This window comes from Bufo bufo, chromosome 10, assembly GCF_905171765.1.
Source record: "Bufo bufo chromosome 10, aBufBuf1.1, whole genome shotgun sequence".
Lineage (NCBI taxonomy): Eukaryota > Metazoa > Chordata > Amphibia > Anura > Bufonidae > Bufo > Bufo bufo.
Window position 1 is genome coordinate 99,192,767 of NC_053398.1, and position 26,258 is coordinate 99,219,024.

At 43.4% G+C, this 26,258-nt stretch overlaps 1 protein-coding gene across 1 annotated transcript in view; it reads right to left on the reverse strand.

Moving 5' to 3' along the window:
- ADCY7 (adenylate cyclase 7) overlaps positions 1-26,258 on the reverse strand; it is a 201,827-nt gene that overhangs the window by 3,439 nt on the left and 172,130 nt on the right. Inside the window, exons 15-25 of the mRNA XM_040410723.1 lie at positions 20,163-20,260; positions 19,041-19,125; positions 18,810-18,947; positions 18,660-18,728; positions 17,489-17,652; positions 15,361-15,448; positions 13,914-14,072; positions 7,302-7,448; positions 7,094-7,201; positions 4,059-4,173; positions 2,836-2,960 (exon numbers count right to left, since the gene is read on the reverse strand). Of these exons, the coding sequence (XP_040266657.1) occupies positions 2,836-2,960; positions 4,059-4,173; positions 7,094-7,201; positions 7,302-7,448; positions 13,914-14,072; positions 15,361-15,448; positions 17,489-17,652; positions 18,660-18,728; positions 18,810-18,947; positions 19,041-19,125; positions 20,163-20,260 (1,296 nt within the window). The remainder of the gene's footprint in view (positions 1-2,835; positions 2,961-4,058; positions 4,174-7,093; positions 7,202-7,301; positions 7,449-13,913; positions 14,073-15,360; positions 15,449-17,488; positions 17,653-18,659; positions 18,729-18,809; positions 18,948-19,040; positions 19,126-20,162; positions 20,261-26,258) is intronic.

Sequence of the window (26,258 nt, forward strand, 5' to 3'; positions counted from 1 at the left end):
AGGGGGGCTTCAAATGGGACATGGTGTCAAAAAAACCAGTCCAGCAAAATCTGCCTTCCAAAAACAGTATGGCATTCCTTTCCTTCTGCACCCTGCCGTGTGCCCGTACAGCAGTTTACGACCACATATGGGGTGTTTCTGTAAACTACAGAATCAGGGCCATAAATATTGAGTTTTGTTTGGCTGTTAACCCTTGCTTTGTTACTGGAAAAAAAATTGCCAAAAAATCGAAATTCTGAAATTTTAGCTCCATTTGCCATTAACTCTTGTGGAACACCTAAAGGGTTAACAATGTTTGTAAAATCTGTTTTAAATACCTTGAGGGGTGTAGTTTCAAAAATGGGTTTTTTTTGGGGTGGTTTCTATTATGTAAGCCTCACAAAGTGACTTCAGACCTGAACTGGTCCTTAAAAAGTGGTTTTCTGAAAATTTCAGAAAAATTTCAAGATTTGCTTCTAAACTTCTAAGCCTTGTAACATCCCCAAAAAATAAAATGTCATTCCCAAAATGATCCAAACATGAAGTAGACATATGGGGAATGTAAAGTAATAACTATTTTTGGAGGTATTACTATGTATTATAGAAGTAGAGAAATTGAAACTTGGAAATTTGCTAATTTTTCCACATTTTTGGTAAATGTAGTATTTTTTTTACTCCATTTTACCAGTGTCATAAAGTACAATATGTGACGGAAAAGTAAAAGCGTTATAAAGTTATTCACACATAAAGTGACATTGGTCAGATTTGCTAAAGAATTAACGTGGGGTTAATGTGATATATGTAAATCAGACATAATATAGTACATAACAATCTCTGTGCTTCACATGGATCCCATTAGTTGCTCTGCTAGATTTATTTCAAGCTGGCAGCTCAGGAAGCATGTTCTTTCTCAGAGGGTGTGTTCTTTCTGCTGCAGCTCTCACCATCAAACAGATCAGGGGATGTGTCCTTTCTGCTGTAGATATCTCCCTTACAGTTCAGGGGGAGGGATGTCCTTTCTGCGGCACCTCCCTCCCGGAAACTGTCACAGTTTCTAACAGTACATACAGCTGGTGGCAGTTTAAGGATCGAACTAAGCATGTGTGTCCATCTAAGCCATGTTACTCAGGTGGACAGACAAATAAGGCTTTGTTCACATCAGCGTTCAGCCTTTCCGTTCTCCTACTCCGTTATAGGGGCAGGAAAAACGGAAAGGACGGATTCGAACTGAGCCTTTATGCTCAGAGGATGATTTTGGAGCGGAGACAAAAGTAGTGCATGCAGTATTTTTTATCTCTGCTTCAAAAATCTTCCTCTGGAGGGAAACCTAACGCACCCCATTATAGTCTATGGGGGTCTATGGGGTCCGTAGGCTCCGTTCGGCTTAGTTATGTGCCAAATCTGTCCTTTCCGTTTTTCCTGCCCCTATAACGGAGTAGGAGAACGGAAAGGTTGAACGCTGATGTGAACTTAGCCTAAGGAAGAGAACAAACAGCAGATGCCCTGATTTTACCAACCTAAACTTTGGCAAGTATGCATCTAAAACCGCCGCCCCCAGAAATGCCCTGGCTCCACCGGAAACACAGAGTTATCAATAGTCCTGCCCTTTTTCAGCCTGGGACGGCCCAAATTTGTAGGGACAGTCTCTGAAAATCAATGACAGTCCTGGTAAATTCGGGACAGTTGGCAACTATGCACTGTTCAGATAGGATACTGAATAACCCCTTTATAACAGTCAAGAATATTTTTGCCAAACATATTGCTGAGCTGGCTGTAACCAAAGGGAAAACAGATCAAAAGAGGTGCTCCATGGTTCTGTGTTCCATTAATCTGTACTACAAGGACACAGGTTTTCTATAACAGAATGCTCACCAGATATTGTGGCCGTCTCAGGCACAACCCTGGTAATCGCCCATCTCAGGGTGTTTCGCACCTGTCTGCAGCTCCAGACCCTTGAGCTACTTCTTCCCAAGGTTGAAAATTCAAAATGGGTCCATCAAAAAGTACAAAGTGCAAAAATGGAGCAACGTTTCGACTAATACATAGTCTTACATAGTCTCATAGTCGTATTAGTCGAAACGTTACAACATTTTTGCACTTTGTACTTTTTGATGGACCCACTTTGAATAAAGAAAATCATGGAGGATATGTTGCCGACAACCTTGTTTTTGTGCTATTGATATGGAACAGCCATTGAGGATCTGGGGCTGATGACAGGCATGTGCATTCCCAGTAGAGATCTGGAAGGGTCAGCGGTGCTGCTCTCACATTTGTAATTTTTTCTATCCTCTGGATAGGTCATCAGTATCTGATCGGTGAGGGACACTCAGGACCCCAACTGATCAGCTGTTTGAGAAGGCACCGGTGCTCTTGTGAGCGCTGCGGCCTTCTATTTGCTTTTTCTAGGCTAGTGACGACACGTTCATCGGTCAAGTGGCCTAGGAGCAGCTCGGCCCCATTTAGTTGAATTGGGCTGAGCTGCAATACCAAGAACAGCCACTATACAATGTACAGCGCTGTGCTTGGAGAGCTGCGAGAAGGCTGCGGTGCAGCTGATCGGCGGGGATCCCGGGTGTCAGACCGCCACTGATCAAATACTGATGACCAATCCAGAGGATAAGTCATCAGTAAAAAAAAAATAATAATCTTGTAAAAACCCTTTTAAATGCACAATCCTATTTGAGACTGTAAGCACTGTGAAAAAAAATCTATTTTGTATTTGTTTTTAGTATTTACTTATTATAGTTTTCTTCTCACAATTGATCCAACTACAGAATAAACCTTCACGTTTTCTGCAGGTATAAATGATATACTGAACATGTTGTGGTAACTTGTTTAGAAGGACAGATATGTTACCTGGATTTTTCCAAGTTCTCCTGTGCTCTCCATCCTGCTGGCCACATTCACTGTATTCCCCCAAATGTCATATTGTGGTTTTCTAGCCCCGATCACTCCAGCAATGACAGGCCCGTGGTTCATCCCTAAAAGATAAAAAAAAATCCATCATTGTGATCATTGCCATAGCATGCCAAACAAAGGCGACATTATCCAAGTAGCCTATGGCCATCCAAGGAAAACTGTTCGCCCCTTTTTTACTTTACGCACAGCTTTTGCAGAATGCGTGAATGATCCCGGCAATGTCCACTTTCACAATTTATTTTATTGTCCCAGTGTATCAAAAATGTAAAATAAAGTGTGATTTGATTTGAAGTGTCCTAACATCTATCGTTCTCTTTCCACAGCTTCTTTACCAACCATGAGTCTGAGGCTACTTTCACACTGGCGTTTTGGCTTTCCGTTTGTGAGATCCGTTCAGGGCTCTCACGAGCGGTCCAAAACGGATCAGTTTTGCCCTAATGCATTCTGAATGGATAATGATCCGCTCAGAATGCCTCAGTTTGCCTCCGTTCAGTCACCATTCCGCTCTGGAGGCGGACACCACAACGCTGCTTGCACCGTTTTGCTGTCCGCCTGACAAAGCGGAGCCAAACGTGTTTTCTCGGACACAATCTGGCACAATAGAAAACGGATCCGTCCCCCATTGACTTTCAATGGTGTTCAAGACGGATCTGTCATGGCTATAGAAGACATAATACAACTGGATCCGTTCATGACGGATGCATGCGGTTGTATTATTGTAATGGAAGTGTTTTTGCAGATCCATGACGGACCCGCAAAAAATGCTAGTGTGAAAGTAGCCATACTCTTCCATTGGTCTCCTGGGACAGGTAGGAAGGAGTATGACTAAAGGATCAGACTACACTGGTTATGTTGTCTGTTACCATAGAGACACATAGGTCTGCATAGGAACTGTACATCTTCAATCAAAACGTAATGCAAAATTGTTTTTGGTCCTACAATAAAGCATGGAAAACTGCTAGGAAGGAGATGTTACCCATTGTATTACCCGATGCACATCATTCCCCCATTTCATGGCCGTTTACACACACAGATCTTGTGTTACACAAACTGATTAGACAGAAATTGGTCAGATGATCTGTTGGCGTAAATGCACCCTTAGTAGCATAATACTAATTCCATTATTTTTTTCTTTTTATCCTAAGGATTCAACAACTCACCTACACGCAGGCGAAAGTTATTAAAAGAATGCCTATTGATTCCATCCAGCTTTTGCATTAGCGCCATGGCATATTCCACCGTGATTCCTATCTGTGCATTCTTTTTTTCCTGGTCCTATGGGAGACGTAGGAAATATGACATCCCAAGACAGTTAACAGGATTTAGGAGAGATGGACGCTGCTCAAAGGTGTCAACGTAGTTTAAAACGAACATCCAGCATTTAACACAATGTGATTATTTGATGTGAAATTCTGTAGTGTTTCATTTCTTGTATCGCTACAGTAGCGTTTGGTCTGATATAGAGCTCCGATTCCCCAACATAGACATAGATTTAAAAGGGCTGTCCAATTAACTAGCAATTTTCCCCTGGCCACGGAATGCTTTAAAATGAAAAAATATTATATATCCACCTTTCTTCTGCTCCATTATCAGCGCAGGAGAAACTTGTATGTTTTTTTTATTTTTGTTTGTTTTTTGTTTTATTTTAAAGCATTCTAAAGCCTGGGAACATTTCTAGTAAATGTGGTCAATCCCTTTAAATCCAAACTCTAGTTGTCTGTCCCTGTATAGTATGATACTATCCAATTTGTGCTGCCAGTGTCAGATTGTACAGGGACACACCTCCAACTGGTAACACTCATCTGGACCTTCATTGCAGACCTCTGGCAATTCATTCATAACTTCTAGCATGAGTAGTGTCTGAAGTTTTAAAAAAATAAAATATAAAAATTCAAATCACCCTCCCTTTTTCCCTATATAAAAAACAAAAAAAAACATTAGCACCTGCATGTCCCAAAATGCTCATACTATTTAAATATAAACGTATTTATCTCGTATGGTGAACGCCATAAAAAAAAATCTCTAATTTGTAGTATTTAGTTGCTCCACCCCCCCCACAAAAAAAAAAATAAAACGTAATAAAAAGTGATCAAAAAGTCATCACACAGCTCTGTAGAAATATAAAGAGAAAAAGTTTTTTCCTGAAGTCTATTTTTTATTAGTATTAAAACACAAGAAAAACTATAAAAATGTGGTATCGCTGAAATCGTACTGACATGGAGAATGGTTTTATTGTGTAGAGAAAAAACGAATCCCAAAAAAAATTGTGGCAGAATTGTGCTTTATTTTTCAATTCCATCCTATTTAGAATTTTGTTTCCAGCTTCCCTCTATACCATGTGTAACATTAAATGGGGCCATTTGAAAGTGCAACTTGTCCTGCAAAAAACAAGCCCTCATACTATGCTATGTGAACGAAAAAAATAAAAAAGCTATGTCGACAGGAAGTAAAAAAATGAAAATGCTAAATTGGAAAATTGTAGGGTCTTGAAGGGGTTAAGCATAATGTTTTATAACTTAGTTTTAAAAATGGTGGCTATTCATTTCAATATATTGAATGGGAGGCTGGAAAATTAAACGGGCTTGTTCAGCTTAGAAAAAAGTCGCCTTGACCTTGATAACTTTATTTAATACATAAAGGCCGGTAGAAGGAATTGGGCCATAAATTGTTCAAAAGAAAAATGTTTGATGGATGTGGGGGAAATAATTTACATTTAGAACAGATGTGTTCCCATTATCACCTCAGGAAGGGGTTCTTCACAGTAAAAGTAGTCAAAGGTGTAATTGCAGTACCCCAGAACAGGGTCACTGCAAAGGGTAAGCTGTAGTGAGGTCATGTTGCTAAGAGAAATCTTCTGTAAAGACAGACTATTGATATCACCGCCATTATCCGCTGACCACTGCATCCACACGCCTGCCTTGCACCCTACAAAAACACTTCAGTTACATCAAGGACACCCCAATCCCCACCAGGCAGGAGCCCCAAGACCAGGGTGCGCCGCGAGGGAAGAATGCGTATGACCTAAAATCACTGCGCGGCCCCCGTGGGACTGCCACTGTAAATGCTACTAACATAGTCAGGACCAAAAACTACCACTCCCATCCTTCACTCCCCTTTCCTGGGCTGTCTGCAACATAATGAGGGTACAATGAGAAGATAACCTGTCTGACAAGCTTTGTAGGGTAAGAAAGAATTTTTTTTCTGAGGGGTTTTGGTTTTCCTTCCCCTGGATCAAAACGAGGAGTCTGAGAAATGCTGAAATTGGTGGAAAGGTCTTTCTTTTGTATAGTCACGACTGCTCTCATTGTAGAGAAAAAAATAAACCTAGCCCTACAGGTTCTGAAGAAGGTAACACAATGGGGGGAGAGTCTGAATACTGGCGCACCTTGTGAAAGGTGTATCCCTCCCATATGCAGCATGTGTCGGATTCATGACCTGTAACTCATGCCATATGTATGAATCTGGCGTGCCTAGGTCTTACTTTGAACAGTGGCAGAAAATGTAATTAGTTGCCCGTCCCTTGTTTCTGCCTATGTGCTAGTAAAATTGGTGCAGCGTCTGCTTAAATATCAAGTTTAGACATTGATCAATCTGCCCCAAAATACTTTGGCAACACACGTCAGTGAGTAGTTTGTCGACAATGGGTTTAGTATTATATTCTTGATTATAGGTCCCAATTCTTCCTTCTTGACCCAGACAGATATTGAGACCCGTTGACATCTTTCCCTGAGTATTGCTTGGACAAGATTTCCTGCATAAATACTAAGTGGCACATTTATTTTGACCATTGTTCTAGACGCCAGCCTTAATAAAGCTCTAAGCTGGTGGTGGATCCGCCAAACTTAAAGCAGAGGCGCCGGCCTCTCCATAACTTCGGCAGATCCTCCTCCGCTTCTGAATGTAAGCCAGCTTCCTAGCGGTCTTACATTTAGAACATTTTCTACGCCTAAAACAGGCGTAGAAAATGGTAAATTAGACTGGTCTGATGGCCCGTCCCCTTTCCTCGCCCATGCCATGCCCACTTTTTTAGACCTAGCGTTAGTGGGGAGAGGTCGTAGATTGGGGAGAAAAGGACCTTTGCGATGCAATCTGTGCCAGAAATACGCCTAATTTCAGTATATTTCTGTTTAATAAATGACCCCCTAAATTTTCTGCAAAACCCCGTTTTACAAAAGCTCCACCTTACATAGAGTACCTGGTTATTTTCTTGTCCAGGGGTTACCGTTAGACCTGTTGCTGCCATGTACGTACTTCCAATTGTCTTTATTTTCTCCACACCGCTGAATTTTGGTTTCATTAGAAGCTGGATGACAAACATCATAACATTATATTAATTTATGGTAAATTTATATAAATCTACTGATCTACTACATTTGTGCAAAAATAATCGTTAAAAAAAATACCTCATCAAAATCGGCTATAATCTCATTTAAAAGCCGCAGGCATTCCAGGCCTTCTTTATTGACGTCACACTCTGTGTAGAAGACCTTAAACTCTGGCACGGAGGCGAACATCACACAGACACAGTCATACGACTGGTGGTACAGATCCTAGTGGTAAAGGATGGGCGACATGAGCTTTGATTTGGTAAAAAAACAAAAAAAACTGTTGCACAATTATAAATTATAGTGATAAGCAAGACTCTGTTCACACTGCAGTCTCCAATCATTAGCAGCGGCCAAATGACAGGCCAGCTCTCAGATTAAAAGCGTTTTTCTACTGCATCAAGACGACCCCTTTGCAAATGTGTCACCAAACATGTTATCTGCCGGTTAGTACCAGATAGTAGCACCTATCCTTGTTTTCTAATCTGTTTTGTTTCTAATTGCAGATTTTTTAATTCTATTTCCTAAATATGATTATAGGGGCGGCCATTTTGTCTGAGCTGATCTTAAAAATATTTATAAAGCATTAAATTGCTTTACGGCAGCCCCATGGTCCATGGACACAGTGGTCGGGAAGGGACCTTATTGACTTCTATGGGAGAGTTTTCTAGGCATGCTCTGTGCCCTGTGCAGAGGTCATTGTACAAGTGAAGAAGAGATGAGCTCTGACAATCACCTATTGTAAATGGAGGATCCTGTCTTATCTATACACAGAGGTGATATCATTACAGGCAGGATTAGAATGACAGATATGCAGGTAACTGCAGTAAAGTGATCTATACAGACCAAGAAGTGGCGCCTATTATTAGGCTTAGTGGCTAGTGTGAAAACTGCAGGATTTTATGTGGGTTTTTTTTAAATATAAATATTGACATGGAAAATTAAAAATAACATAAAAAATTCTTTATAATATTCTAAACATAAAAAAACGTGATTTTGACAATAGGTCACTTTCTGATAACACATTTTGATCCCCTCCAGTTCTTATCTTCTTGGCTGCAGCAACGACATGTCCACATATACCCCAGATACCTCTGCAGCCAATCACTGGCCCCCTACAGCAGTGATGGAGTGTACAGATATGTCACCACTGCATCCAAACACAGCCCGATGGAGGATTTGTGAGTCAGTGCTGGAAGCGGCAGGGGATAAAACAGAGGAGTATGTAGTATATTCTTTTAGTGTTTTACCATACTGGCTGGGGGAAGTTTTATCTACAAGCCAGACAACCCCTTTAAGGCTGGGTTCACACGAGCGTGTCCGGATTAGTTCCGGATGCGTCCCGGTGTGTTGCGGCAAACCCGCGCGAGTAGGAATGCAATTGCAGTCAGTTTTGACTGCGATTGCGTTCCGATGTTCAGTTTTTATCGCGCGGGTGCAATGTGTTTTGCACGCGCGTGATAAAAAACCGACTGTGGTACCCAGACCCGAACTTCTTCACAGAAGTTCAGGTTTGGGTTCGGTGTTGTGTAGATGTAATTATTTTCCCTTATAACATGGTTATAAGGGAAAATAATAGCATTCTGATGACAGAATGCATAGTAGGTGATCAGTTGAGGGTTAAAAAAAATAAAAAAATTAACTCACCTTCTCCGTTTGTTCGCGTAGTTCTCCCGGTCTTCAGTTCTTTAAAAAGATGAACTATGGGCTAAAGGACCTTTGATGACGTCAGATCACATGCTCCAATCACATGGTCCATCACCGTGGTGATGGACCCTGTGATTGGAGCATGTGATCTGACGTCACCAAAGGTCCTTTAGCCCATAGTTCATCTTTTTAAAGAACTGAAGACCGGGAGAACTACGCGAACAAACGGAGAAGGTGAGTTAATTTTTTTATTTTTTTTAACCCTCAACTGATCACCTACTATGCATTCTGTCATCAGAATGCTATTATTTTCCCTTATAACCATGTTATAAGGGAAAATAATACAGTGTATAGACAGTCACCTAGCAACCGTGCGTGAAAATCGCACCGCATCCGCACTTGCTTGCGGATGCATGCGATTTTCACGCAACCCCATTCACTTCTATGGGGCCTGCGTTGCGTGAAAAACGCAGAATATAGAGCATGCTGCGATTTTCACGCAACGCATAAGTGATGCGTGAAAATCATCGCTCATCTGAACAGCCCCATTGAAATGAATGGGTCCAGATTCAGTGCGGGTGCAATGCGTTCACCTACCGCATTGCACCCGCGCGGAAATCTCGCCCGTGTGAACGCAGCCTAATGCTGTGAGAACTAGACTTGGTATAGGGTAAATAATTATCCAAAACAGCAGATTTATTCGTTTCCAGGTATGTAAACCCATCACTAATATTAGTAATTTTCTGTCTGACTAAATGATGATAGTTTATCAGATGCTGCACTGCTTGTCGTCACTGAGAAAAGGGCCTTGAAACTGAAAAATGCTAATTTCTGTAAGTAAATAAAAAAAGATTCTACCTTCTAATTTAAAGCTGCTCTGTCACCAGGACCAACCCTATTAAACCAGACATACTGGCTGTAGGGCTCATCATGCTGATTAACACTATACCTTTCTTTTGTCTGTATGCTAAATAGCAGCAAAGAAATCTGTGTTTTATTAATATGCAAATGAGAAGTTGGAGCACCAGCAGGTGGGGCTGATTCATTTGAGCACTGAATTGTAACTCCCCCCGCCCCCCCCCCCCCGTTGCTTGACAGGACTAGACATGCTGAGGGCAGAGCTGTGTCCAAGCATCTTCATATCATATACTCTATGTACCACAGCTCTACCACATTGAGATCTGCTCAGAAAGCTAGTATACATATTACAGCTTTAAGGCCCCTTTCACACGGGCGAGTTTTCCGCGCGGGTGCAATGCGTGAGTTGAACGTATTGCACCCGCACTGAACCCGGACCCATTCATTTCTATGGGGCTGTGCACATGAGCGGTGATTTTCACGCATCACTTGTGCGTTGCGTGAAAATCGCAGCATGCTCTATTTTGTGTGTTTTTTACGCAACGCAGGCCCCATAGAAGTGAATGGGGCTGCGTGAAAATCGCAAGCATCCGCAGGCAAGTGCGAATGCGGTGCGATTTTCACGCACGGTTGCTAGGAGACGATCGGGATGGAGACCTGATCTTTATTATTTTCCCTTATAACATGGTTATAAGGTAAAATAATAGCATTCTGAATACAGAATGCATAGTACAATAGGGCTGGAGGGGTTAAAAAAAATAAAAAATAATTTAACTCACCTTAATCCACTTGTTCGCGCAGCCGGCATCTCTTCTGTCTTCTTTTGTGAGGAATAGGACCTTTGATGACGTCACTACGCTCATCACATGGTCTATCACATGATCTTTTACCATGGTGATGGATCATGTGACGGACCATGTGATGAGCGTAGTGACATCATCAAAGGTCCTATTCCTCACAGAAAAAGACAGAAGAGATGCCGGCTGCGCGAACAAGTGGATTAAGGTGAGTTAATAATTTTTTTATTTTTTTTTTTAACCCCTCCAGCCCTATTGTACTATGCATTCTGTATTCAGAATGCTATTATTTTCCCTTAAAACCATGTTATAAGGGGAAATAATACAATCTACACAACCTTGAACCCAAACCTGAACTTCTGTGAAGAAGTTCGGGTCTGGGTACCACATTCAGTTTTTTATCACGCGCGTGCAAAACGCATTGCACCCGCGCGATAAAAACTGAACAACGGAACGCAATCTCAGTCAAAATTGACTGCAATTGGGTACCTACTCGCGCGGGTTTGCTGCAACGCATCCGGACCTTATCCGGACACGCTCGTGTGAAAGAGGCCTAAGCCTCATTCAGACGTCAGTGTTTGATCAGTGATTTCCATCAGGGATTCTGAGCCAAAACCAGGATTGGAGCCTCCATAGACATAAGGCATAAGGAAAAGATCTGCACCTGTTCTGTGTTTAAAGCCGCACCTGGTTTTGGCTCAAAAAGCACTGATGGAAATCACTGATCGAACACTGACGTGTGAATGAGGCCTTAGTCACAAGCAAAATATATGATAATAAAGACAGCAGCATTATATGTTAGCTTATGAGCATAGAAAAGACATTCTGCTCTTTGTGGTAATGATACAGGTCCTGGTAAGTGCATGGTTTTGCATATAGAGATCCCAGGTTTGAATCCTGGGGGAGATTTTCAGGTTTTTTTCTTCAGATATTTTCTTTCTTCCACATTCAACCCATCTATATCCCTATCATATTAAGAATTTACGGTATGTTTTTAGGCTTAAAAACCTAATAAATATTGCTGATGTCTTTATAATGATAGATTGTGTCTGTGAATAAACCGGTAATAGTTTTCAGGTTTCTAAGTCATAAAAAAAAACACTATTCTCAATATAGTCATTCCTTTTATTGTTATACTGTATGATTATACAGGGTGGGCCATTTATATGGATACACCTTAATAAAATGGGAATGGTTGGTGATATTAACTTCCTGTTTGTGGCACATTAGTATATGTGAGGGGGGAAACTTTTCAAGATGGATGGTGACCATGGCGGCCATTTTGAAGTCGGCCATTTGAATACAACTTTTGTTTTTTCAATAGGAAGAGGGTCATGTGACACATCAAACTTATTGGGAATTTCACAAGAAAAACAATGGTGTGCTTGGTTTTAACTTTATTCTTTCAGGAGTTATTTACAAGTTTCTGACCACTTATAAAATGTGTTCAATGTGCTGCCCATTGTGTTGGATTGTCAATGCAACCCTCTTCTCCCACTCTTCACACACTGATAGCAACACCGCAGGAGAAATGCTAGCACAGGCTTCCAGTATCCGTAGTTTCAGGTGCTGCACATCTCGTATCTTCACAGCATAGACAATTGCCTTCAGATGACCCCAAAGATAAAAGTCTAAGGGGGTCAGATCGGGAGACCTTGGGGGCCATTCAACTGGCCCACAACGACCAATCCACTTTCCAGGAAACTGTTCATCTAGGAATGCTCGGACCTGACACCCATAATGTGGTGGTGCACCATCTTGCTGGAAAAACTCAGGGAACGTGCCAGCTTCAGTGCATAAAGAGGGAAACACATCATCATGTAGCAATTTCGCATATCCAGTGGCCTTGAGGTTTCCATTGATGAAGAATGGCCCCACTATCTTTGTACCCCATATACCACACCATACCATAATTTTTTTTGTTCCAACAGTCTTGGAGGGATCTATCCAACGTGGGTTAGTGTCAGACCAATAGCGGTGGTTTTGTTTGTTAACTTCACCGTTCACATAAAAGTTTGCCTCATCACTGAACAAAATCTTCTGCGTAAACTGAGGGTCCTGTTCCAATTTTTGTTTTGCCCATTCTGCAAATTCAGTGCACCGATCTGGGTCATCCTCGTTGAGATGCTGCAGTAGCTGGAGTTTGTAAGGGTGCCATTTGTGAGTAGCTAATATCCGCCGAAGGGATGTTCGACTAATGCCACTCTCCAGTGACATGCGGCGAGTGCTACGCTGTGTGCTCTTGCTGAATGAAGCTAGGACAGCCACTGATGTTTCTTCATTAGAGACAGATTTCATGCGTTCACATTTTGGCAAATCCAACAATGAACCAGTTTCACGAAACTTAGCAAGCAGTTTGCTAACTGTAGCATGGGAGATGGGTGGTCTCGTAGGGTATCTTGCATTGAAATCTGCTGCAATGACCCGGTTACTTTGTTCACCAGACATCAACACAATTTCTATCTGCTCCTCACGTGTTAACCTCGGCGACATGTCAATGGCTGCAAACAAAGAGAAACTTGTAAATAACTCATGAAAGAATAAAGTTACGTTAAACCAAGCACACCATTGTTTTTCGTGGGAAATTCCCAATAAGTTTGATGTGTCACATGACCCTCTTCCTATTGAAAAAACAAAAGTTGGATTCAAAATGGCCGACTTCAAAATGGCCGCCATGGTCACCACCCATCTTGAAAAGTTTCCCCCCTCACATATACTAATGTGCCACAAACAGGAAGTTAATATCACCAACCATTCCCATTTTATTAAGATGTATCCATATAAATGGCCCACCCTGTATATTATTTATTAGAATAGCCTTTTATTATGGCTTAAATGAGAGAGAAAAAAAATACCAGAAAAAAAAGTTTATGTAAGTCTCTCCCCAAGATTCAAACCTGGGATCTCTACATGAAAAATCGTGCACTTATTATAAAGCTACCGGATTACCACATAGAGATGCATGTTTTTTCCTATGCTCAGAAAGCTGACTTATGACTGGTGTCTTTATAATCATATATTCTGCCTGTGAATAAAGCAGTGATATGTAGATGAGCTTTCTGAGCAGATCTCAGTGTGGTGAAGCTATAGTACATAGTGTATATGATATGTACATGCTAGGACACAGCTCTGCCCTCAGCACGTCTAGCCCTGTCAAGCACAGGGGGTGTTACAAAGCAGTGTTCAAAGGATTCAGCCCTGCCTCCTGGTGCTCCAACGTCTCATTTGCATATAACTAAAAATGCTGATTTATCTGCAGCTGTTTAGCATACAGACAAAAGAAAGACATAGTTTTAATCAGCATGAGGAGCCGTACCAACCAGTATGTCTGGTTTAATAGCGGCTCGGGTCACTTCACTAATTCATGTTTAACAAGTAGAATCTTTACCTCATTCATTTTGTTGTCCACAATGAAATATGCAGCCACGTGTGCGGGAAGTACATTTTCTAGAAGAAGACGATTTAGATTCTCCATCGTTTCAATCTCCTCATCTTCCTTCCTGAATTTCTTCTTCCACAAACAATCTAGCCTAGAGTAATAGTCAACCTACAAACAGAGGCAATGCTATATACTTCACATGGATGGAGACTTGGCATTAGAGGTATGAATAATGAATGTATATGGACAGCCTACGCTAATATCCCCCCAGCTTTCCTTTCACATACAGTACAGACCAAAAGTTTGGACACACCTTCTCATTCAAAGAGTTTTCTTTATTTTCATGACTATGAAAATTGTAGATTCACACTGAAGGCATCAAAACTATGAATTAACACATGTGGAATTATATACATAACAAACAAATGCGAAACAACTGAAAATATGTCATATTCTAGGTTCTTCAAAGTAGCCACCTTTTGCTTTGATTACTGCTTTGCACACTCTTGGCATTCTCTTGATGAGCTTCAAGAGGTAGTCCCCTGAAATGGTTTTCACTTCACAGGTGTGCCCTGTCAGGTTTAATAAGTGGGATTTCTTGCCTTATAAATGGGGTTGGGACCATCAGTTGCGTTGAGGAGAAGTCAGGTGGATACACAGCTGATAGTCCTACTGAATAGACTGTTAGAATTTGTATTATGGCAAGAAAAAAGCAGCTAAGTAAAGAAAAACGAGTGGCCATCATTACTTTAAGAAATGAAGGTCAGTCAGTCAGCCGAAAAATTGGGAAAACTTTGAAAGTAAGGGCTATTTGACCATGAAGGAGAGTGATGGGGTGCTGGGCCAGATGACCTGGCCTCCACAGTCACCGGACCTGAACCCAATCGAGATGGTTTGGGGTGAGCTCGACCGCAGAGTGAAGGCAAAAGGGCCAACAAGTGCTAAGCATCTCTGGGAACTCCTTCAAGACTGTTGGAAGACCATTTCAGGGGACTACCTCTTGAAGCTCATCAAGAGAATGCCAAGAGTGTGCAAAGCAGTAATCAAAGCAAAAGGTGGCTACTTTGAAGAACCTAGAATATGACATATTTTCAGTTGTTTCACACTTGTTTGTTATGTATATAATTCCACATGTGTTAATTCATAGTTTTGACGCCTTCATAGTCATAAAAATAAAGAAAACTCTTTGAATGAGAAGGTGTGTCCAAACTTTTGGTCTGTACTGTACATTACCTGTAGAATTACAATAGTAGCCACCAGCTGGTGTAACTGATGAGCACGGCTATAAGGAGCCTGGCCGCTGTTTCATCTAAGCCGGAGGCACTGACAACATAGAGGGGGTCACCCGCTCACAACGTCCCTCTCCGGATCAAAGTGCAGTGCCATTCAAGAAGTGATTGGATTTGTGTCCAGGACATCACAGAACTAATAAATTATCATTTTAAAGTTTTCTTACCTGCCTCGCCAATAAGACGAGTGTCAAGTAGAATAAAGAAAGGTAAAAGCAGGACATCCGCTGCAGGTCTTTCAGGATCCCAGAAGTACTGAAATTACAATTTGAAAGTACAATTTGTAACGTAATATAACATTATATACCGATGTGTGTATATATATATATATATATATATATATATATATATATATATACACACACACTACTCACAAAAAGTTAGGGATATTTGGCTTTTGGGTGTAATTTATGGAAGAAGTTAAAATTTCACACTACAATGATATTCGCAGTGTCCGAAAACTCCCGTACTATTAAAATATAAAAATATTATTCCCATACGGCAAATGGAGTAACAATTCACAATTTTTTTATCACTTCACCGCAAAAAATTTAATAAAATGTGATTGAAAAGTCACACATACACCAAAATGGTATCAATAAAAACTACAGATCGTCCCACACAACTCGATAGACACAACTATAAAAAAGTTATGGGTGTGAGAATATGGCGATGTAAATTCTTTTTTTTCATTTTTTTTTTTTTTTTTAGCATTAAAACACACAAAAAACAAAACTAAAAGTATGTAGTATTGTTGTAATTGTACTGACCCAGAGAATAACATGCACAGGTCTGTTCTGCTGCATAAGGAACGCCGTAGGGACAAAACCCGTAAAACTGTGATGGAATTGTGTTTTTTCCCCTCATTGCATGCCATATATCATGGGTGACACACGGGGGCCATTATACATCTTGACCACCTGGTGTATATTATTTATGCTAATGGAACATCTATTCCTACATATTTCCCTATGCAGCCTTTGTTGTTTTTTCATTAAGGTGTCATGTTTATTGTTTTTTCACACTTGCCGACATCAGCATTTTACCATGTTTTTGTTACCATGTTTTTGTTCTTGCTCCCCTGTCTATTCCCTGCTGCTGCAAGATATTCACTACCCGTGAAAAAAATCCCCTGTACTTACTTCCAAATAGGACTGAGACGGAGTAACTGTATGTGTAGGTGTGTGGCATCTCGGCGGGTGAACGAGCGGAGATCCTCCCCGCTTGGCTTCCCATTGGCTGCACATCCGCCCAGCCCTTGTTGGGGGTGTGTCTATTTCCCCTATTTATTCCGGCATTTCAGCGGGCGCTTCACGGCCGACATAGCGCCGATACGCTGTCACACATCACCAGTGTGGCAGCGTTCTATTATTCTCACATTCTGCACTATTGAATTTCGCTCCTGATGAATCTCAATGAAGAAACGCGTCGAGCCCCTTTTGTGGGAGTGATCATTTAGTCAGGGGCAGTTAGTTAGGTAGTGGGGTTTTATTTTCCCTGGGCTGGCTACTGATAACAATTCACCAGCAGCCCTGGTTTCAAGTGGTATATACAGGTAGTTCACACTGGCCTATATCCAGCCAGGCCTACACTATTACCTGTTTTTCTCCCACACTGCTCTATACTACTGTCCCCGATTTTTCTGGATCCGCACAGAATTACTGTTGCGGCGCTTACCAACCAATTGTTACACAGTTTACCAGTTCATACTGTACTTTGGTGCGGTTCTTTTTTGGTCTGTGTTTTTGATATTGACATAATTGTTCCCCCCAATTTTTTATCAATTAAGTAATAAAGTAATTGTTTTTAGCGCCTCTTCGTTTCAGCCGTGATATAATCCTTAAATTGAGACGTATACCTCTACTATTGTATTCCGTGAAAGGCCATATTAAATGGTGGCATTAGAAAGTACAAGCCCTGAAAAAAAGTTATGGCTCCGTAAAGACAGGAAAGAAAAAAGAAAATGCTAAAAACAAAAACAAATAAACCTCTGGTATCCAAGGGGTTAAGGAGAGTCTGCTACATAATAAAGAAACCTGAGCAGCTGGAGGTTTGCAGTTTAAAGCCATGAGAGAAACTGAGCTTCGATTCCTAGAAAAATGGGGGTTAATTACCAAGGCTGGTATAGATTTGAGATATAATTTAAGCCAGTTTCTTATATAAATCATAGAAAATCTTTTGTGCAAAACTGTAGACTAGAGAACTGGCATACGGAGAATAATAAAATCCTTACCTTGTCTGTATGGAAGCTTAGACACACAACAGCGCACACAGTCCACACAGAAAACATCCTACCTGTTGGTTGGGAAGGCTCCCCTGAACAAGTCTGAGTGCGTATGGAAGATGATCACGTTGTACACGATGAAGGCGGCTGATAACAGGAGCATTTTTAGTTCGAAGCTCATTCGTAGGAATACAGAACATGCAATGAAGCCCAAAATACAGCAGTAGATATAATACTGGAAAATAAAGATGAGATCTGCTTAGTGACTTATAAATGACAATAAAAATAAACTTTTATGGGGTCATTTAGACCCCTGCGCTGGCGCTTGATGCACCTTAGTTATGTAGAGGGGCTTGCCACTGCATAACTTAGGCGCATCCACCACCGGCGCCAAACAGCCTTATATCTACGCCAGCTTCCTTGCGTTTCACACTAGCATTTCTCATATATGACAGGATGTTTCGGCAGGGAACAGCCTACCCAATCTCTCTGTATCCAGCACTGCCAGGAGCTACATGGATGCCAACCGGCCGCAATTCAGAAAATATGCCACAGAAATACCGCTCTGGGGAACAGCCTGACGCATATGAGAAACGCTAGCGTGAAACTAGTCTTTAGGAAAGGCGATATCTGGAATTATTTGCATCAAATATATTAAAATGACATGCCTCTTAATAAATTTGGTGCATTTGGGATACATCATCAGTATCTGATCGGTGGGAGTCTGACAGCTGGGACCCCTGCCGTTCATGCACCGGCCATAGAGTAGTGCTGCAGCCTTCTCTGCTCACCAAGCACAGCGCCGCCCATTGTACAGCGGCTGAGCTTGGTATGGCACTCAGCGCCATTCACGTCTATGGATCTGAGCTGCGCCTAGACCACGTGACCGATGAACGTGTCGTCTCTCGGCTCAGGACCAACTGTGAGAAGGCTGCGGCGCTACTGCGAGTGCCGTTGCTTTCTCAGACAGTTGATCTGCGAGGGTCCTGGGTGTCGGGTCCCCACCAATCAGATACTGATGACCCATCCAGAGGATAGGTCATCAGTTCAAAAATCTTGAAAAACCCTTTTTTTAGTTTGAAGAAAACACCCTCTTTTCTTCCCTTTTTAAAAACTGGTGAGTGATAAGAAAAGTCACAGGTGTATGTTCAGATTTGGCATACATCAGCTTAGTAAATGTGGGCCAAAGAGTCTATATATATATATATACTGTATATACAAACATCAGTAAATTCAACTCACAGGTATACGTTGACAAGCATCTGTTTCTGGGCTCGACCCATTGCAGTTCTGTAGAGAGTCATCTAGAGGCTGGAAACATAAGACTCGTCAGCTCTATAGACTCATTACCAGGTGGAACGCAGAATTACGGATTCCATTACCATGGCTTACCAGATTAAGAATGGCAATCACCAGCAGGGCTCCAATGGTCAGCGCAGCTAAAAGAACTCGCACTAGTGGTTTGGTCTCCACATTTTCAGCCATTGAACATAAGACATGTGACATGGGCGAGCTCTCTTCACAGAAACGCTGGCAAATACATAAAACGTGATTACTGTAACAGAGTCAAAGGCCAGCAGACTTTAGGTTTCCTTTAGAAACGGTTGCCATATATAAACTTACCACGCCCTTGTCTGCATAGCAGATTAGTAGTGCGCAAAGGATTAATACGAACACCACAGCAAACGAAACCCCCAGCTTCACACTCCTGTAGAGGACATGAATGAAACAACGATCAGTGTATGAATGGAGAAAAAACACTTGTAAGGCCGCGTTCACATTTCCGTATCGGTTTTACATTTGTGGAAAAAATTCATCCGTGAAGATGTCCATGAAGGATCCATGTTTGGTGCGCCTGTCCATTTTTTGCCCTCCATGTGTCATCTATATTCCACGGACGTTGCTCAGTGGAAAATTAATTTCTAGAGCATCACCTATCAGTAAAAAACGGACCAAATACAGAAGCCATCCGTGTTGTGTCCGTGATTTTCACAGGCCCATAGACTTCATTGGGCGTGTTTGGTCTGCATCACGGGCCAATGCAGTGCATGTCTCTGTGATTTCTACGCTGCCCAATGGTCATTAAATACTACTGATGTGTGAACAAACAGATTAAAATCAATGGGTAAGTGTGCCTTCCGTGGAAAATGCAGACAGCACATGTGAAAAACAGAAATGTGAACGAGGCCTTAGGTGCTTACAGCACGTTATCGGGCAGAGCTTGCAATTCGTTGCCAATTGCCGGCTGTACCTGGACTTGCGTTGGTTTCGGGTTGCAAGTCCAATTTGTGATAGACTGCAATCACTCCCGGCGGCTGCTAATAGCTGCGTAACACCCTTAGGGTCTATTCACACGTCCGCAAAATGGATCCGGACCCATTCATTTTCAATGGGGCCAGAAAAGATGCGGACAGCACACAGTTTTGAGATTCTTGGCAAATACATTGCAGTTACTCAAACAGCTAAGCGGCTGCTTTCACAACTTCGGTCACCCCTGGCTGTGCCTTACATGGGTCATTCTGATCTGAGCCATGAAAGGCTGAGATGGGTAAACCCTTTAAGCCATCCATATAAGAAGGATATAAAGGGGCTAGCCAGCTGTGCACATTCCGCTATTTTCCTTTTTAAGGAGAAGCTTCTGCTGTGGTGGACACTGCACAACCGTGAAGAACATGTCTCTGAGGCAGTGTTATTTGCCCCAACCCCGCTATCAATAAGTAGAGTGATAACACTGAGGGCACTAACCTTGGCATAACCAAAATTTGAACTAAGAATATGCAGAAGAACACAACACTGGCACACAGGAAGTAATTTCGGATCTTTGGAATTCTGATGGTGCGATACTAAAAATAAGAGAAAAGTAAGAAAACATCATGTGCTAAAGCTGCAAACAAAACTATGTAAACATAGTAAAACTTAAAGGGGTTGACGACTCTGTTAGCACTTATTAAAACTATAAAGAAAGTAGGGAGATATTACACTTACTAATATATCTTCTTAAGCAGATCTGCCCGGTTTCCCTGCTATTGGCAGCCATGCCCCCTCCTGTCCTGCTCTCACAGCAGCCTCTCCATCCCTGCACCTGCCATGAAGGAGCTACCTCGTCCATGCCTGAAGGAGTGTGCTGCTGTCTGGGTCCTAAAGCGCCCTGCTTGTATCAGAGGTGCTTTCCTTCTGTGACTGGCACTCCTGGCTGGCAGGGGCTTAGCAGGGACACTTGTTAAAAGCTGAAATAAAAAAACTTTTGCATGACGCAGGTATTGGCTACCGCCCTCGCTTCTAACCCTGTACCCCACTCCCTCCCAGCCCAAAATAACGACACGTACACCAGGTTGGATTGAATCGGCCACAGCAGCCGTTTTATTATTACATATTTTAACTTTGCAGAAAACTGTACAACCAACCCATATGCAACAAGCATATTACAGCACACACCCCCAACATATGTATAACATATATTAAAGACGAGGGAGGTCCTCGAAGCCACAAATTTGATTAAACCCTCCTCCGCGGGGTACTCCATCTTGCCCCCAGCCAATGAGCGCCAGCTCGGAGGCACCACTGATGGACCTAAAAAACCTGCCCCGAAAATACCAACTATGGGAGTCCAGCCCCAATCATGGACCCCTCTCATCCTCAAGAACCTGTTATTCCACCAACTCCGAGGACCTCCCGCCACCAAGAACGCACAGGCTTGAGCCCTTAAGCATGGGCGTCCCTCCAAACACCCAACGCAGTCTCAATGCCCCCTTGCACTCCAAGACACCAGAGATCAATACCAATCGCATTGAGATGCACCCCATCACTCCCAGGGCCGTCTTTAATATTGATTGGACCCTGGGCAAAAATTTACTTGTGCCCCCTGGATCCTGCCTTCCCACACCTTAGCAGGCAATCACGCCCTCCACCACAACACACACACAAAAAATCCACACATCTGGTAGAGTACAGTGAATGACTGTAAATACTTCCAGTTCTGAAGACTCCAGCGGCTCAGGATCAGTGCTCTGGGCAGCTGGGCTCAGGCTGGAAGTGGGCACCGCTCTGCAGGAAGGAGACCAGGTCTCGGCTCACCCTAGGATTAAAATGCACCCCAGCACCCCCTTTTTATGTATTACAATGAAATATTTTAAAAATATGTTGAGAGGTCACGGTGCCGCACACCAGAAGGGAGGTACCCTGTGTGAACTTAAATTCAGCTGTTTCCACTCAGCAATTAACGCCCCAGACGAAGCATTATGGCGAAACCCGGGTCGGGCAGCATACATTGTTTTTAACACAATTTTATTCCTGTGTTTTTGTAAGTACAATAAACCCTTTTCATTTGCAACCACTGGTATGTACTTCACCATCTCTGCGCCTTCCTTCCTTTTGAGTTTTATGGAAGTGTGAGACGGGTGACATCTTGGAGTGACGCTCTCTTGGTAGGATCATAGTTCAGACAAAGATCTTCTGAATTGACGGCTTCTGGTCCTTACCTGCCCTACAACCTGAGCTCCCTGACTGAAGGCACACCGGTCTCTCTCTATGCGCATTACAAGTGATCCTTGTGAGTATATCGCATACATCTGATGCGACAGGTGTCTGAACATACTACACCATAGTGCGTTTTTTTCACTGCATTTTAGGTTTCCATGCATCTGTTGAGAATTTATGATTGAATGTGGTCCATCTAATTGAAGATTTTTTCCGAACGTAAGAAAGAGAAAATAACAGGAACATTTAAAAGAATCCTCCCTTGCAGCGCAATCCTTTCTTTTATTACTTTATCCAACAGACTTTTACCCACATTGTCTTGGGATTTGCAGCGCTTGAGTGGACTTATTTCCTATACAGAGACTTGTGCCTTTACCCCACAGTATGCAGTATAGCACCCTATAGTATACAGCAACCCACAGTATGCAGTATAGCACCCTATAGTATACAGCACCCCACAGTATGCAGTATAGCACCCTATAGTATACAGCACCACACAGTATGCAGTATAGCACCCCACACTATACAGTACCCCACAGTATATAGTAGAGCAGTATAGCCCCCCACACTATACAGGCCCCCCACACTATACGGGCCCCTCCACAGTATACAGCCCCCCCCACAGTATACAGGCCCCCCACAGTATACAGGCCGCCCACACAGTATACAGCACCCCACAGTATACAGCCCCCCACACAGCATACAGCCCCCCACACAGTATAAGGCCCCCCACACTATACAGCCCCCCCACAGTATACAGGCCCCCCACAGTATACAGCCCCCCTACAGTATACAGGCCCCCCACAGTATACAGCCCCACACAGTATACAGGCCCCCACACAGTATACAGCACCCCACATTATACAGCCCCACACAGTATACAGCCCCCCCCACAGTATACAGGCCCCCCAAAGTATATAGGCCCCCACAGTATACAGGCAGCCCACAGTATACAGCCCCACACACAGTATACAGCACATTAGCATAACAGCCCCTGTCACCTTTTTCTGATGTAATCTTCACACAAAAAAGCTCCAAACTTCTCCTGCAACACTCCTTGTAGGACCTGTGATGACCTCATAGCCATGTGACCAGTAATATTGCTAGGTTACTGGTCACATGGTGATGTTGTCATCTAAGGTCCTAGATCACAACTCACAGTACGCTGGCTGGACTCAGTGCCGGCAAGCATGGCATGGCAGCACCTCCTGTGTAGCTGACAGCCTGACACCCGGGGCAGTGGCTAGCAGGGCTCAAGAGGCAGCTGCCTTGGGCCCCCCAGGAGCAACTGGGCCCGGGGCAGCTGCTCCTTTTGCCCCTTGGTAAAGACAGCCCTGATCACTCCGCCAAAACACCCCAGAGCCTTGTTCTAAATCCGCATGTCGCACGGCTACGGCCCCATTCCGCAAGATGAACCTACCCAACACCCGATTCACCTTTATCCGGGCTTTGTTCAAACGGTCTGCTGACCGAGCCCCACACCACACATGCCTGTATACCACATCAGACCAAATGGTTACTAATCCCGGGAACAATGCCCAGATCCGCAACAGATTGAATTTTATATCCCTAATCAGCTCACGGAAAGGTCTTGCTCCTAAGTCATTACTGCCTACGTGTAACACTAACACAACCGGGGGTCTATCCAATCGCACAAACCTGTGTATCTCCGGTAAGACACTACTCCACACTATACCTCTTTTTCAAAGATGATTTTTATTAGGATTTTTCAATGTAAACTTACATTTAAAACATTGAAGTATGTTTATGTAAATACAAGCACCATAAATACCTATTTTTCCTAGCCAACAGATCACCGCCACGTCCCTTGCAAAACCTAACTGTCGCCCGTACTGCCGTGCTGCAGCTCGCAATGCTCCCCAAAAAACGCACGAAGCAACGATGCAGACAATGAATTGATGCCCTGAACCACTCCCAGATTATCGCAATGGAAACGCACTTTACAGTTACAAAATCTTTCACCCCACAAGAAAACTGCCACTAGGATCAGGAAAAGCTCAAGAAAAGCTAAGTTGCGCACCCAACCCCCGTAAAAACCACTCCTCCGGCCATTTTTCCGCACACCTCTGCCCATCGCAATAAACCCCAAACCTGTCCCCCCTGCCACATCCGAGAATAATTCAAAATCAAAACAATTCACTTGTTAACTCAAAAATAGCGACCGCCCATTATAGGAGGCCAAAAAGGAACCCCAAACTCTTAAGGGTACTTTCACACTTGCGGCAGGACGGATCCGACAGGCTGTTCACCATGTCGGATCCGTCCTGCGGCTGTTTCGCCGTGCCCCCGGGCCGCCGCTCCGTCCCCATTGACTATAATGGGGATGGGGGCGGAGCTCCGGCGCAGCACGGCGGTGCACGGCTTAAGGCCGCCGGACTAAAATTACTGCATGTCAGGTTTTTTAGTCCGGCGGCTTTCTCCGTGCACCGCCGTGCTGCGCTGGAGCTCCGCCCCCATCCCCATTATAGTCAATGGGGACGGAGCGGGGGCACGGCGAAACAGCCACAGGACGGATCCGACATGGTGAACAGCATGTCGGATCCGTCCTGCCGCAAGTGTGAAACTAGCCTAAGTCGTCTCTCAAGTCCCTTCTTAACCTTATATAATGATGAGGCGCCTATGCCTTGGAAGTCGCCATGGACAATCATCGTGAAAATACCCTGCCCATCGGTATTATCCGACAAGCAAAATAAAATTTTTCTAAAAGCGACTGCAAATCGCAAGTTTAATCTTATTTAGACGCTGCACTGTGTTTTTTAAATACTCCAGCTTGTCTGGTGGCAACCGACATTTCATCCTCTCAGTATCAATAATGATACCCAAGAAACTTAGCTTGGTCGCAGGGCCCACCGTCTTCTCTGAAGCCAACGGGACTCCAAAACGCGCAAACAACGTTTCCAGCGTATCTAACAATAAAGAGAAACCGTCGAACCTGGCGGACCTATGCATAGGAAGTCATCCAAGTAATGGATTATAGAAGACCATCCGGCCGCATCCGCAACTGCCCAATCCAAAAAAGAACTAAAAGTTTCAAAATACGCACAGGACAGAGAACACCCCATCGGAAGACATTGGTCCACGAAAAACTTCCCTTCCCAAAAACAACCCAACAAATGTAAACTGTCCGGGTGTACCGGCAGTAACCGAAAAGCCGATTCGATATCCGTTTTTGCCAACAATGACCCTTTTCCAAATTTTTTAACCCACCCAACTGCCGCATCAAATGATGTTTACACCACCAAACACAGTTCAGGATCTATCCCATCATTGACCGACGAACCCTTTGGATACGACAAGTGATGAATAAGCCAAAATTTATTCGGCTCCTTCTTGGGCACAACACCCAGCGGTGACAAACGCAAAGCCGCCATTGGAGGTTCCAAAAATGGCCCCGCCATCCGTCCCAGCCGCACCTTCCTAAACAACTTCTCAGTGACTACCTCCTTGTGTTCGTACGCCGAACGCAAATTCTTTTTAACAAAACGCTTCCCCCAGAACAAAGGGAATACAAAAACTGAACTAGAACCCCTCCCTTAACAAACGCGCTGCCTCCCCATCAGGGTACCTACTTAGAAATGGCGCCATCTCTGCCAAAGGCACTGGCGTTACCCCCTTTTGAAGCAGCTTCCTCCCCTTTTTGCCTATTTCCTCTGAAACATCTACTAGCCCCATGTGCTCCCCCACAAGAAGTGCATTAAATTTGCACTTCGCCCCAAACTTACATCCTCCTTCATTAAACAAAAAACACAGTGCCTTAGCCGACGCCGTAGTAAACGTGGATTGTCCGGATCCTTCTGTTTCCCCCCGAAAGGACTGAGCCGCTCTAACCGGTGCCGTGAATTTTAGCCATAACGTAATATCCATGTGGTCCCAGCGAATGCTTGGACGCACCACCTTCCGCTGCCGAAAATGTTCATCATAGCGGCGCCACGCTTGACCACCATTAACCCAGTATGCTTCGCTAATCGTGTCAAGGTAGCAAAAAAGAGCCAAACAACATTCGGGAGCTTTTTCCCCAATAACACTGGCTAAAATAGCAAAAGCTTGCAGCCAATTAGAAAAAGTGCGCGGAATCAAGCGATACCGGCACTTTTCTTCTTCTTCTTTTTTACCGTCGTCCTTTCTGGCCCTGTCCAAATTGAAATGTACTCCCCTCTCCAAATTCGATCTCTTACGTCTTGTTTTAAATGTGCTCCTAAAGGGCCCTTAAAGCACACATAAACCTCCCCCGTGCAGCGTCATCCATCCTAACCGACTCTTCCTCAAGCGAACCCCCACGCTTGCGTCTGTACTGACACACAGCGTCCCCGTCCCCCCGTGACACCCCCGAACTGTGTATGGACT